Below are 13,698 nucleotides of genomic sequence, written 5' to 3' on the forward strand. Positions count from 1 at the left end.
CGTGGAGCTCGATGATGCCCTTGCGCTCGCCCCAGCCCGTCCCCCACACTCCGGTCGAGCATCCGAAGAGGAATTCGTCGTTCACCTTCATGAGCTCCTCCTTCCAGAAGTACTCCTTGTCCAGGATATCAGCCGTGTAGAGCTCCGAGGTGACGCCGCCGGTGAGATCCTCTATACCCTCTCCGGTGAAGCCGCCCTCGATAGACGCGTAGTCGCCGTGGGCCTTGGCGTAGGCCTTCTCGAGCAGGGGCAGCCAAGTCTCGTTCTCGTGCTCGCATTGCGCGAAGTACAGGGACCCGGACCCGCTCTGGTACACCTTCCGATACTGCTCCTCGGAGTTGATCCTCTCGCGGTCCTCCCACAGCATGCGCTCGAGGAAGCTCTCGTCGAAGTCGGGCTTGGTCAGGAACAGTTTGTCGTCGATGATCTCGGAGATCCACTCCCCGTCGCGGTGGAAGACGAAGCCGTAGACGCCGACCTGCTCGTCGCGGGCCACGCACAGCCGCTCGATCAGGCTCGGCTTGTTGCTGAGGGTGCACAGGGCGGCCAGAAACCAACAGTCGCCGTCGCGGCCCTGTCGGACGTCGTTCGAGGAGGGGCCCTCGATGTAGAACTTGGGGTCGTCGAAGATGTCGACAACGCGTTTGACGCTCTTGGGGTTGAATTGGGACTCGACCTTGTCCTTGACGTTAGACAGAGACTTGAGGGTATCCCGGCGGCCCCATTTCAAGTCGAGTTCGAGGTCGAAGTGCGGGTCCCGGTACTTCTGATTCACGCGACGGCACTCCTTCACGATCTTGGCGACCTTGGCCTTGCAGACAGCAGCAGCCTCATCGTACGAGGTCTGCGTGTTCGTGTCAATGGCCTTCTTCGAGCGCCTGGCGACCTTGTCGGCGTATTCATTGTGCGGTATGATGGTAGTCGCTGGCGACGGTACGTTAGCGAAGCCTAGCCAGACGTGTGCTGAAGGGAGCAAAGCGGGAATACCTTTGCCCGGGGTCTTGGTGGTGAACTTGTCCCAGAACTCATCAATCGTTTCCTGTGGTGTCTTCCTTTCCTTCGCGCGGCGCAGTCCCGTGGCGAGACGTCCCCTGACGTCCGGGTTCGGGGGGGCCGCCTCCGAAGCCGACGAGGAAGATGCGGTCGGCATGATTTTCCGTGGTTTCGGCTGGCAAAGTGAGCAAATAGTTGGGCACGGTTGGATCGATTGACGGGCATCTCACGATACCACGCACACATATATATATCTATACAGGTATATGTAGACGTTTATGATCTATTTATAGAGACTTGCTGACTGAATCTCACCGAATTCTTAACCGTCCCCCGCTTCTGTATTAATACTAGGATTGTCGTTGCTTTCCAGATTTCCAGATCGCGTAGGACTTCAGCTCCAAGAACTAGGAACGCAGTAGGTATACAGAGCCAAGAAAACTGTCGAACCAGCTGGCATGGTGCCGGGGCAGGCTACAGCGTCAGCGCAATGCCACCGTAAGCACAGCATTACGATGCGAAAGAGAAAATCGGAAAAGGCCGCTTCTCTCGTCTCCTCTGATCCATTCCGTTCTGAGACTCGACGAGGCCAGAGCCTGCTTCCCTTCGACCCTCCTAAGCATGCTCTCAGAGTAGTCTGGCGGTAATACCGAATACACAAGTCACAGCCTCAAAAGCCGTACCATTCTTATCTCGCAGGTTTCGTGCCAGCATAGAAATAAATCCCTCAAATGAAGTTAGATATCAATTCTATAGATTTGAGAGAGCGTTGTACTATAGGTATAGGAGAACGACTATCTAGCAGTGCTTCCTCTGATTCTTTACGCACTGTGCACGAGGTACCACTTAGCGGACTGGCACTCCCCAGTATGGCGTCGCCTGATTATCCCAGCGTTTCGGCCCGCTATTACGTATGATAAATACCCCGTCACAGTGCCAGTAGTATCGTGTAATACCCTAAACATCGCCTGCCCTTGGACGCATCAGCACCTCGCCCAGATGTAGGTAAGCTGACAGCCGAGACGCACGCCTGAGGGGGCTCGGGAATGCCGCCCTGCTTCCTGGAGTTTGACCACCTTTTTGATTGACGCGCCAACCGCTACGTTTACTCCCATCGTGCCTAGGGATTCGGCGGCTATTAGATCTACCTGCCTATCTCTTGGGTATTTATTAAACTTGCTTACGGGCAGCCGCCGGAGAGTGCCAGCAGTATTATCAACAGCCTCCTCACAGCATCAAGGCGTGAAGCCGGTTTGCCTCCGAGCTCACATGTACTCCTCACTATGTTAACACTTCCTCATTAACACAACAGTGCAATGTGAAATATGCGGTGGCTACGGCGTGGAGAGGTCTTGGCTCTTGAGCGACCAGACGGAGATACTCTCGACGACGAGCTTTCGTAGTATGATTCTTCGGTTGTCGGAGAAGAATCCAGTAATACCTTGACACGCTTGGAGACCGCAACATATAATAGGAGCAGATAGACACGATCCATCCCACCGTGGCAGGACGCCAGAGCATCAGGTAGAAGAAACGCTCGGAAAGGCGCCTCTCGACTTCGCCCGCCAAATACCAGCGCCATATTAACGAGCTTCGCTAGCAGTACACATCAAGGATGCTAGGCTGCCGGGCACCCTTTGCGGAGAGCATCGGACCGAACTCGTTTCGGAGCTCGACACCGGCTTCTTCGCTAATCACGATCCGCCACCGGATGTCCCGAGAACGGTTCGAGAAAATTGGGGCTGGCTTTTATGCGAATCACCGCTTGTTCTCGTCTTGCATATCAGACGGCGTCGTTCGAGGTTCCGGAGTACGTCGTGCAGGCGTCCTTCCTGCGGGCCTCGACGGCCGATTCCGAAACTTATCCTGGGAACCCCGGACCTCGCGGGTCCGAGCACTTCCTTATGAAGTCGGGCCGTGCCGGTCTCTGCCAGGTACGAGTTGAGCTAATATCGGGGAGCGGGGGGGACGGAGAGTGATATTGGTATCCTGCTCGGGCGGACGCTGGGGTGTAACATCGAACTTGATGAGGTCCTCCTACCACCAACACCTTAAGGCGTCTCGGCGGTTGCTCCCTCTGATAGAAGTTTATATCTAGTAGCATAGTTTTATTACGTAGGAAATCTTATTCACCCGTTTACGCTTATAACTACAAGGTCATGGAATGTAGGCGTGTGTTACATTCTTACGCAACAAGTTTCTTTCTACTAAGCTTCTTTTGCGGTTAAGCAACGGTTGGAACCTGACACGTTCTCGTGGGCGGGTTATAACGCTCTACCGGTGTGCAATTCCGGCACCAAGTTGCATAGAACTACAATCACGCCTTCGACCAACTCGCTAGATAGTTCGGTCATATGCTCCTCAATACCAAGGCCATGGGTGCTGTTGGGCATCGTTAATAGAGACACGTCCAGATTGATTAGTAGCTTGTGCCGCGGGTAATTGCTATTAGAGCTTCACGGAGTCACAACCCGTCCCTTGATATAGTTCTAGACGAGTCGACGATGAGCAAGTTACACCTTGGTCGGGAGAATACAACATGTGCGCTGGCTAATACTACGTAGTATGTTTCTTCCCACACAACATTTCGTGTAGTGCACGGCATTGTGATTTAGCGGCGTTAGGGAAAAGTAATTCCTCAATCTGTTTTCCGACGGAGAGTGCACGGTCGAATATCGACGTCGGGTAACCCATCCGCGGAGCGGTACGGGCTCTTTCTTTATAATTATTACGCGTTATTTTCATGTGCCTGGCCACCTATCTCAGTTGTTACCTAGGTTTTCGTGTTCGCGCGGGAGACAAGTGTCGACACATCCTGTTCTGATTGTAACTAACAACGGTACTAATGTGCGACCAACACATGCATTGCATAGCTAAATAAGCAGGGCTACGGGGTCATCACGGATGCCAAGGTCGAAGTGCCCGGTGAGGGATAAGCACAGGATAGTAACGTGTGAGAGTGGCCCGGACCTCGGCCGGGAATGTTGTCGGGAGGAAATTCCCGCCAACTGAATCGAGGGCGGCCTCCGGGATGTTTGGTCCTGTGGAAGTACCCGAAGTATCTGCGCAGCAAGTTGAGGAACGCAGATCTTGCGATCTTTTCCCTCGTTGTTCGACGGCGGGACCCGATCCGCGACGTTGGGATAGGCGCTGCGGGGCGAGAGGTGCATGGCAGATCTGCGTTGGATATATACATAGGTATGTGTGCAGTATGCAGGTTATGTCTAAGATATCCAGCCACGCGCGGGAAATCCTTGGATAGCCCGTTAGAGCAGAATAGGTTGGGCTTGCGGATGGTCCTAGGGATCGTCTCGATTCTATTCAGAGGGGCAGTGGAGAGGTGTTATCGCCCGAGTGGCCCGGGGTCAGCTTTCAGGGGTATTGACGGCCTCGAAGGAAGCGTCCGCTGACTGACTGATTGCGATATGTGCCCCCTTTGTGCCGTCCGTCCTATCGGATACTTTTGAAGACATGCCTCGTCGCACAGCACAGCCGTCCATATATATATATCTCTCATGCAGATTCACACAACGGGGGAGAGCAGAGCGGGGTTTCATAGGGACGCATCGCGGCGTGGCCCACCACCACTACTACTATCACCACTACCACCACCATCACTACCACCACCATCACTGCTACTGCGTAGTGATAAGGGGGAATTCCCTCCGACAGACTAGTCAGTCGAACTAATAATCATGAGCAGACAGGAAGAGTTCTTGTTTGACCGAGCGTCTCCCCGACCAACGGCGGGGTGAACGGACCAGTCGTCGTAGGATTCTAGAAGCGTGTTGGTTGCAGCACCCTCTTCTGCTGATTAGCCGACTACATAGGTAGAATCGCGACCCGTTTAGGAAGCTGAGCCGGCAGGGCAAAGTGAGGTGAAACAGGAAACGACCCCTGTGGTCCCAATGAATTCTTACTCATATAAATGACCTGTCTCCGGCAAAAGGAAAAGAAGAAACATGCCCCCCTGACAAACGACTGGTCCTTTGCATATATCGATCTGCCTGCGTCACATGCTAGGGAGAGCGAGGAGCTCATGAGAGGAGATGGCAAACGAGGAAAAAAAAAAGAACTGTCTTGCCCTCAGTTCGGAGAGCCTGAATGCCACTCAACGTTTCTTCCGCCCACCTTCTTTTGCTTTCTGCCCGTGCCTGCTTGGGGGCTGTCGTGTCAGGCCGGGTGCTGAATGCACCACCTGTGCTCGTTGTCGTCGGTTGGTTCGGCTCGGGGCCAAGAGACCAACGACCCCTGATCTAACGGACCCGAAGGATCGGATTGGACGGGAAAGGGCCTCTAGTTGTCATGGACCTTGCATAGTCTTGTGTTCCGCGTATGGTGCGAATGGCGCGCACCGCAGGCCGGCACTGGGGCGAGCGAGCGATCTCGCGCCGTCTGGGAGCAGGCCAATCTAGCCGCAACGAGCAAGGCGGATGCGTTGTCCACAACTTGGGTCGACGGAGGATTCTCCTCTCCAAGCCGCGCATCATCGCCGATCAGATCATTTGCCCGCCTGCGACTCATCCACCGTGCAGAAATGATCTCTCCCGCCGACGGTAACGTCGGGAATAAGATGAAAACGAAAGACATACATATACTCATACGTGTATGAAATTCGGGTAATAGACTGGAGGTACGCCCAAGGCTGGGTCGGGAGCGCCGGCGCTTTCTGGTCTGCGACAGACCGAGCCCAAGACTACCACAGAGCCCATAAATACCCAACTTAGGCTATCCCAGGGGGTATTGCTCAGGCAGGTGCTCAGTATTTCCGTTTACTCGGCAACAAGCGCGCCGAGGGGGCGACGAGGTGCTGCGACGAGCGCGCGGTAAACGACAGGGCTTCTACACCTTGGTTCTGTACGATGCGGGAGCGCGTGCCCGGCATCGATAGGTTCCTGGCCACCGGATTCGGGACTCGGCACGCGCCCGATGAAGAGCGGGAGAACTGCTGGCGTCTGCTCCCTCCCCTAGCCCCCATCTGGCGCTGCGATGTTAGGCGTGGAGGTCTGTGTGCATTGGTTGGGAGAGGCGAACGCATGTCGTGCCATCGCACGGGGCCAAGAGGCAAAGAGAGATGATGGGGACAGAGAGAGGGAAAAGACGAAGGGAGCTGAGTTCGAGATCGCATGGGTGGGGATGGCACTACAGGGTGGGCACATTTTCGGCTGGCTCGCTACCGTTTCACGATGCCCGCCGAGTCCCCCGCTATGCTCTTTAGGTGCATGTAAAACGAGACCCGGCACTTGTTGGTGCGTACCACCTACCTGTTCTATGATGAGGTACTTGCTGCCGTCGACGCCGCCTTCACTGCACGCCTGCCAATACTACCTATATGGGTAGGTACCTCTGGTACCTAGGCAGGTATAGGTTAGGTAGGTTAGGTACCTAGGTAGGTGCCTTTTAACTGCATTGCATGTACCCCGTCTGAGGTGTTTATAAGTACCTACAGGGAGGTACCTTAGGTACTATACGTTGCGTTGCGTGGCGTTGCGTGGCGCTGCGTTGCGATGGCGGGTGGAATGCGGTGCAAGGAGCCAGCTCATCGCAATACAATATACCTACGGATAGGTGCATTTGTATACCTTCTCCCTCCCCCCGTAGTCCCTCCCATCTGCCTCCTCACAGGGAGGCAGGTACAGTTGGGCGGGATAGGAGGAAGCGTAGAGTAGGCACGGCACGATACTGCCACCACCCCACCGCCAAAGCCGCCGGCCCTCCATTTTTTCTTCCGCTCTCCTCTCCTCCTCACCCCTCCCGCTTCACGATGCCCTCCCTCCGCCTACCTGACCTCTACTCTGTGCTTACACTACGTGCAATCCCCCCCCCCTTCTGCAACCTGCAAGCAACATCACACCGACGTCCTCAGGCGCAGACGTCCCCGTAGCGAGTAGAACGACGACGCCTCGACGAAGCTCGCCCGTCTAGGTACTACGTCTACTACCTACCTATTATATGCTCTGCATCTGCAGCCCGTGTGCTCTGCACATGTGCGTAAGCTGATGTTAATCATATCACACGCACGCCGCTCCTCTCCTTGCCAACGCATTCCTGAGATGGGTATCCTTGCCCACGCTCTCGTGTTAGAAGCCGGTCGAGTGTAGCTACGGCATCGTTGTCGCTGGGCCTCCTACGGTCGAAAGACGAAGGTGGGACGGGGTGGAGAAGAGATCCGGGATAGAGACATGTCGATATCGCTACTACCGGCGCTCCGTTCGTTCTATTATTATACTTACCATACGGGCCTGTCCCACTGCCTACGCTAACCCGGAGCGTCTGTATTTTTGGGCAGGGTGTTTTTTTTTTTCAGAGGCATCCCAGGTTCGCTTCCGTCTTAGCCACTCACGATCCAGGGAGCTGACTCTGCCTGGTGTCAAGCATCGAAATTCAGGAACACGCGCCCGATGTAACTCAGGGGCGCCACCCACCAATGCTCTACCACGTATCATATATACCTGATAAGCTATCGAACAGCATTGTCGACGTTCCTGGAGCCCAAACCCCTATCTGCCGCAATTAATCTCCACCCCTGCGGCGTGTTTATGCTCCCGCTTCTTTGGCTCTCTTTTTTTTGTCCGATGTCCCGCCAAGAGCCTTCTTCTTCCAGGGGCATGCCCATACACCATACACCGCGAGAGTGGCAGAGCGCGCTAGACAGAGAAGACGGCCTGGCTTGGCTTGGGCTTGGGCGTCCACGTTTCCCTTTGCCGTCCACTTTTAAGGCGGTGCCGCTAGGATCCATCGAGCTATCCGGGCTCTCGCTCCCATCATGGCGAGGACCCCCTGCAGCCTCGGCCGCGCTGGCACTCTAGCACGGCTGCGTCTTCTTATCGACGTTTAATATATATCTCGGGGGTGCACCAGTCATCTTGAAGCTTTCTTCCTTTCCCCCTCGCTGGTCCTTGCCCTCTTGCTCCCGACCATTGTGCCCTCACTCTCTCTTCTTTTGCGTCTTGCTAGCCGAGTTTCTATACCACACTCTTTTCTTGCTTCCGTCTCGATAGCCATTCAGCTATCAGATTTGAGTTTTACGTCTTTCGTTCACACTATACATATATCCGTCTGCTTCCTGCAAGACAGGCTCTCACTCTCTTTTCGATCTCGGCCGGGCTAGCTCTCTCCCCTTTAGACTCTTGAGTCTATTTTTTCTTCGGGCACTTACTGTCATTACCCTCTCACACTTATATATCCATTTTCATCGTCTACTGTCATTTTCGACTGCGAGTTCTTTTCAAAATGCGATTCCAGCAGAGCCTCCTCGCTGTTTCCGTCCCGGCACTTGCCGCGGCTATTACTCCGCCGAACATTCCCGGCATGAACATCGTCTTTTTCGATGGCTTCGAGGGTCCCCCCGGCGCCTCCCCTAACGGCGGTAACTGGAACATCATGGATGCCATCAACACCAACAACGAAATCCAAACTTACACCACCTCAAACCAGAATGTCCAGATCAGCGGCGGCGGCACCATCCAGTTCGTCCCGCGAAAATCCCCGGCTGGTCTCTGGACCTCCGGCCGTATCGAGACCAAGGGCTCTTGGACGCCCGAGCCTGGCAAGGTTACGTCGATTCAAGGAAACATTTTATTGGGTGCGAACCCCACGGATAGAAAGAGAGGAATGTGGCCCGCCTTCTGGGCCCTCGGTGACGCGATGCGCCATGGCACCGAGTGGCCCACCTGCGGAGAGATCGACATCATGGAACAGATCAACGGTATCTTGACCGGGTACGGCACCGTTCACTGCGGGTCCCCCCTCGGAGGCCCTTGCAACGAGCCCATCGGACGTCCTCACACCACTCCCATGGCAGCCGAAGGGTTCCACACCTGGGCCGTCACCATCGATCGCACAAATGAGGACTGGCGTGCGCAGTCGATGACGTGGCAGCTCGACGGCAACACTTATGCTACTATGACCGGGGCTGACATCGGCGATGCTCCTGTCTGGTCGTCCCTGGCCCACAGCCCTCTGTAAGAATTACCCTCGATGGGCACACGTGACAACCCCGACAGACACTAATTCTACCTCATAGATACATCATCCTCAATGTCGCCGTTGGCGGCAACTGGCCGGGTAACCCTGACGATGTAAGTTACAACTTAACCTTACTTTCTATACGAGTTTCCGCCACAGCGGCCACCAGTAACTAACATTGTCGCAGTCTACCTTGGATGGCTATGGTAGCATGATGGAGGTCGCCTGGGTGGCCGTCTACTCATCATAGGTAGACTAATACACCCACGGTCTAAGTTAGCATAGAAGACGATACACCAGAAAGATAAAACTAGGCGGGTGTATATATGGGGGGGGGGGAGGATTTGGCGTTTACCAGAGATCGGATCCGGGAAATTTTGGATGAGGCTCAAGATACCTACCTCTTTCGTTGCGTGATTTTCTTTTCTGCCTATTCTCTCCGCTAGGGGCAGGGTGGCACAACAACACATCATCCCAGCGTGCGTTGCCCGTACGAAGCTCTTCCGCCGCCCCTTTTCAATTCTTGTTTGATACGAAGAGATGGATCCGCGATCTAGTTACTCGGCCCGTGAGGTACGGCTTACAATCCTACACGACCCCCAAGTGTCGTCTTCGGAGAGATAGACAGAGCGTCCTTGGCGAGATCTTCCAGTGCAACTCCGTTTCTGCCGCCCCGTGATTCAGGTTACGAATCTGAGAGGCTATCTAATCTGGGTAATGCGCCAATCCATGGTTGGTCACGTATCTCCACGCCCTGCTGGCAATAGGTACGAAGCTATTTTGCTGAACGGCATCATGGTTATGGTGGGGGTCCCCCGGGTCGGCGCAAGGGCTAGTGATATAGTAATCAACCTTGATCCACACGAAATCTCCCATCGAAGCCATTTTCATCACAAGATAGCCCTAGAACCACGAATTAGGGCCAAAGAGGTTTCCCCACAAGCATACAAAATCCCCTTTTCTACGCGGCTTATCCCCCCGCCTGGCGACTAGAGCGGACTTTTACATGGTGTAACGGAACTACGGCCAGCGGATCAGCATTAGACCAAAATTCGATCCCGCCAAAAAAAAAAAAGACCAGGGAAGGGAGGTGGCGGCTCAAACTCACGTAAGGATTTTCAAAGTCGGTACAGTCCTGCTCGCCTAGCTGCTTTCCCCGCTCGATCCTCTCCTCCTCAGTGATGCCCTGCTCGCGCAGGTGCTTGTCGCGCCGGCGGTTCCGCAGCACGAGCACGAGCCGCCAGACGATGAGCAGCAGCAGCTCCAGCGCAAAGCACACGGCGCAACCGGCGGTGCCCGGGACGTAGCGGGGCTAGGTGATAGCCAAGGCGGCGTCAGCGGTGTAACTCGGGCGTGAAAAACTGAGTGTAAAGAGGGGGGAGGGGTAGGAGTAGGAGTAGTAGAGAATTTCTGCTACGTACGGCGTCCTTCGCGACGAAGATCTGCGACCCGACCATGTTACCGACGCAGTACCCGACGAAGGTGAAAGACGAGGTCAGCGTGCGCTTTGTGCGGCCGGCGACGTTCGAGGGGATCAGCGTCCAGGCGAGGAAGAGCGCGACGACGTACGGCACCGTGATGTAGTAGCTACAGGCCCGGTTTCGTGTCAGAAGGGTTCCTTTTCTTTTTTTTTTCTCTTTTTTTCCGAAAAAGAAAAGAAAAGAGAGAGGGAGAGAACCTCACCCTGCCCACTTGGTCCACTTGTACCGCGGCTCGTTCGGCAGCGTTGCCATCATCACGAACCCCGCCACCGGCGGGATCACGGACACGATCATGAAGTACCTATACAGGACGCATATGTCAGCGCGCACGCCAAAGGTACCTACCCTACGCGTATGCATAGGCCATCGCGGTAGGTGGGCAGGCGAATATCAACTTGGGGGCCGGACTCACATGCGGAGATCCTTCCTCCTACTCGTTATGATACCGATGAGGACGAACCACAGCACCGACGTGATGTTGCGGGGTATGTCGAGGAGGATGACCTGGAGGTTGGCTGTATAGAGAGAAAAGGGGTTCATGAGTATTCCGCGTCTCGGGGTGTGTTTCTGCCTATTCGCACATTCTCGGTGCACTTACTGAATCCGAATTGCGTGTTGATAATAGAGCCAAAGGTGGTGATCCCGCCGTTGGGCACGGAGCTGAGGAACGCGTTGACGCCCGCAAACCAGAACTACGGAGTCCCCAGCGGATTTCCTACAGCATCAGTCCACGTCCTACTAGAACAGCTCTCCACGCGAAGATCTCTCCCTTCTCGCACCCGCTTTCCTCTCCCCTCACCACCCCTTCAACCGCAGCTCCTCCTTAGCCTCGAAGAGACTGCTAGCGCTTCCGGAGGGGTGGAAAGATAACTCACGCAAGGGTCGACCAGGCATTCGCGCGCCTGCTCCCACTTCCACCTCTTGATTCCGGTGCGATCGTGCCCGGTGTTGTTGGACATGATGCGCGCGTTCGCGATCTTCTTCTCCTCGGGCGACAGCCAGCGCACCTCGGACGGCGTGCCCAGCAGGAAGAGGCACAGGCAGCCGGTGATGATCGTCAGGCTCCCGAGGAACTGCAGGCCCAGACGGCAGGGTCAGCCGTTCAACCCGCAAAGGCATAACCCGGGCTGTTTCATACCGCGGCGATGGGATCCGCAAAGGGGGGAGAGAAAGGGTATATATAAAAGAGAGAGTGGGGGTTGGGGCGGCTAGGAATGCTCACGTAGGACATGTATCGCCAGGCCTGGAACTCGGGGCCGCGCGAGTACTGCAGCGACCCTATGCCGTAGAGGATCAGGTTCGCGATGACGCCGAATCCGGCGTTGGCGCTCTGGAAGACGAGGGAGCGCGAGGCGTGCTCGCGCGTCGTGTACCAGCTCCCAACGACGAGGATGAAGCCCGGCGAGATGCAGCACTAATACGACGTGAGCGGTCACGTCACGAGGTTAACGAGCAGGCCTCTCGTTTTCGAATTCGAGCGGAGGAGGGAGGAGAAAGGGCTCGCTCACCTCGAACAGACCCTGGAGCGCGCGCAGGGTGATGAGGTGGGTGAAGTTCTGCGCGAAGCCGATGGACAGGACAACGAAGCCCCAGCAGATCATGTAGCACGAGAGCGTGCGGCCCATCAGGTACCGCTGCAGGATGATGTTGGACGGGAACTCGAAGATCATGTACGTGATGTAGAAGATGGTCGTCAGCCACGAATACTGCTGGCCTACGAGCCCGGTATCCTGCGACGGCGGCGAGGGGAGCCCGCGTTATTAGCGGTAAGCGCCAGAGAGAGTTCACATCCGCCCTCGAGTCGGACATACCTTTGCGAGGCCGAAAGTGGCCTGCGTCCCGATGGACGTCTTGTCGGTCTGCTGGATGCCGTAGCAGAGCCACATCAGCGGGAGCAGGTATTTGTCAGCCTTCCTCCTCAGCTTGAGGTACTGCTCGTCGGTGTACTGCGGAGCTGTTGCATTATTAGACAACGGTCCTCTCCGAGCGTGTTTCTACAAATATTGCGATAATACCATGGTAGGTGGAAGAAGGGAAAGGGGACCGGGTTCGAACCTAGATCTTCTTGCACGTCGCCGGCCGCCACGCTGCTCTTGTCGCTCGCCTCCACGTCCGTCCCCTTCTCCGACTCCTTGGTTATTTCCGGTGCGGGACCCGTCTCCCCCGGCAGAGCCGTGATCTCTGGTACTCGCGCCATGTCCCACGCGTGATGTGCTACGGTGCGGGGCTTTCGGTAACGGCGAAGAAAAGGCCAACTACGCTCTGTCCAACATCTGCCACCACACCGACCATCTACGAGAGAGGGACGACCATCGTCGATTATATACCTAGGTAGGTAGGTATACCTGCATGATCGGGTGCCAAAGCCGTGGAGTCACCCCGGCGGGGCAGGCGAGCATCGCAGTGGGTAGGTAGATAAGGACTTCACATGAAGAGGACAGGGGTGCAATACTTGCTTTTACGGGTCGGCGTCGCGGTATCTCCAAGGGTGGGTTGAGTACTACGGGGTAGCCCAGCGATCTGAGGCTTTGTAAGTGCGTCCTCTCCCCGTCGCGTGTTCTGTTCCTTGCCCCGGGTAAGGGACCGAAATGCATCAACCCGTCCATTCGGCTCAACACTATCCGAGAGGAGAGAGTCTCGAACGCCATCGTGTTTTCGCCTCGTATATAACGAGCAACATCCCCTCCCTCTGTCCGATGCGGTGCAGGGCAGATGCTTTGGGGGTCACTCACGATAAGTTGCCCCCCACTATCCTCCCCCCCTCCCCGTTCCCGTATTCCCATATCTCTGGTCAGAGAAGGCGGGGTCCCCGGCAGGAGGATCGTCACGTACAGATGGAGAAATGCGAGCTTATCAGAGCGGCACGAGAGATCAGCGACGCGCCTATCTAATCTACGGCTCGGGACATGCCGATACGGGCAGACGGCATGGCACGACTTTTGGCGATGGGGGTGCGTAATGGAATGCCGCAATCAATGGTAGTCGGGGCGATGATACACATGCCTCTACCTACCTACACATACCTACCTACCGAATGATTCTTATCCGGAGCGTGCGTTCCACGGTGCTGGGATCTTGGTTGCTCCTCTGTACGCCTCTGGATCTAAGGGACTAATCTTCCTTTCGGCGTGGATGCTTGTCTAGCAGATGCGCGCAGTCCGGGGTGCTGATAGCTTGGCTGGTCATAGCTGCGGCGATCTCTTCACTTCACGGGCTCCACTCCAGTTTCCGTTGCTCTGCGGTTCGAGGCGTGCAA

General features: G+C 55.8%; 2 protein-coding genes across 2 annotated transcripts; one reads left to right on the forward strand and one right to left on the reverse strand.

The window, feature by feature from the left end:
* The first annotated feature begins 7,580 nt into the window (after positions 1 to 7,580).
* Positions 7,581 to 9,439, forward strand: GGS23DRAFT_213638 (glycoside hydrolase family 16 protein). Its single transcript, XM_051511905.1, has 3 exons — positions 7,581 to 8,957; positions 9,020 to 9,074; positions 9,149 to 9,439. Exons 1-3 carry the CDS (start codon positions 8,227 to 8,229, stop codon positions 9,209 to 9,211), a joined length of 849 nt encoding a protein of 282 aa, XP_051369562.1. The 5' UTR covers positions 7,581 to 8,226; the 3' UTR covers positions 9,212 to 9,439.
* Positions 9,440 to 9,963: 524 nt separating this feature from the next.
* GGS23DRAFT_599072 (MFS general substrate transporter) lies at positions 9,964 to 12,639 on the reverse strand (the record flags this gene model as incomplete). The annotated part of the gene is made up of 11 exons (XM_051518876.1): positions 9,964 to 9,981; positions 10,070 to 10,273; positions 10,383 to 10,548; positions 10,645 to 10,743; positions 10,855 to 10,957; positions 11,041 to 11,134; positions 11,318 to 11,515; positions 11,665 to 11,856; positions 11,951 to 12,172; positions 12,254 to 12,396; positions 12,498 to 12,639. The coding sequence occupies 11 exons, from the start codon at positions 12,637 to 12,639 to the stop codon at positions 9,964 to 9,966; spliced, it is 1,581 nt and encodes a 526-aa protein (XP_051369563.1).
* Between the last annotated feature and the right edge of the window lie 1,059 nt (positions 12,640 to 13,698).

This window comes from Durotheca rogersii (assembly GCF_024521655.1).
Source record: "Durotheca rogersii strain YMJ 92031201 chromosome Unknown GGS23scaffold_21, whole genome shotgun sequence".
NCBI lineage: Eukaryota > Fungi > Ascomycota > Sordariomycetes > Xylariales > Xylariaceae > Durotheca > Durotheca rogersii.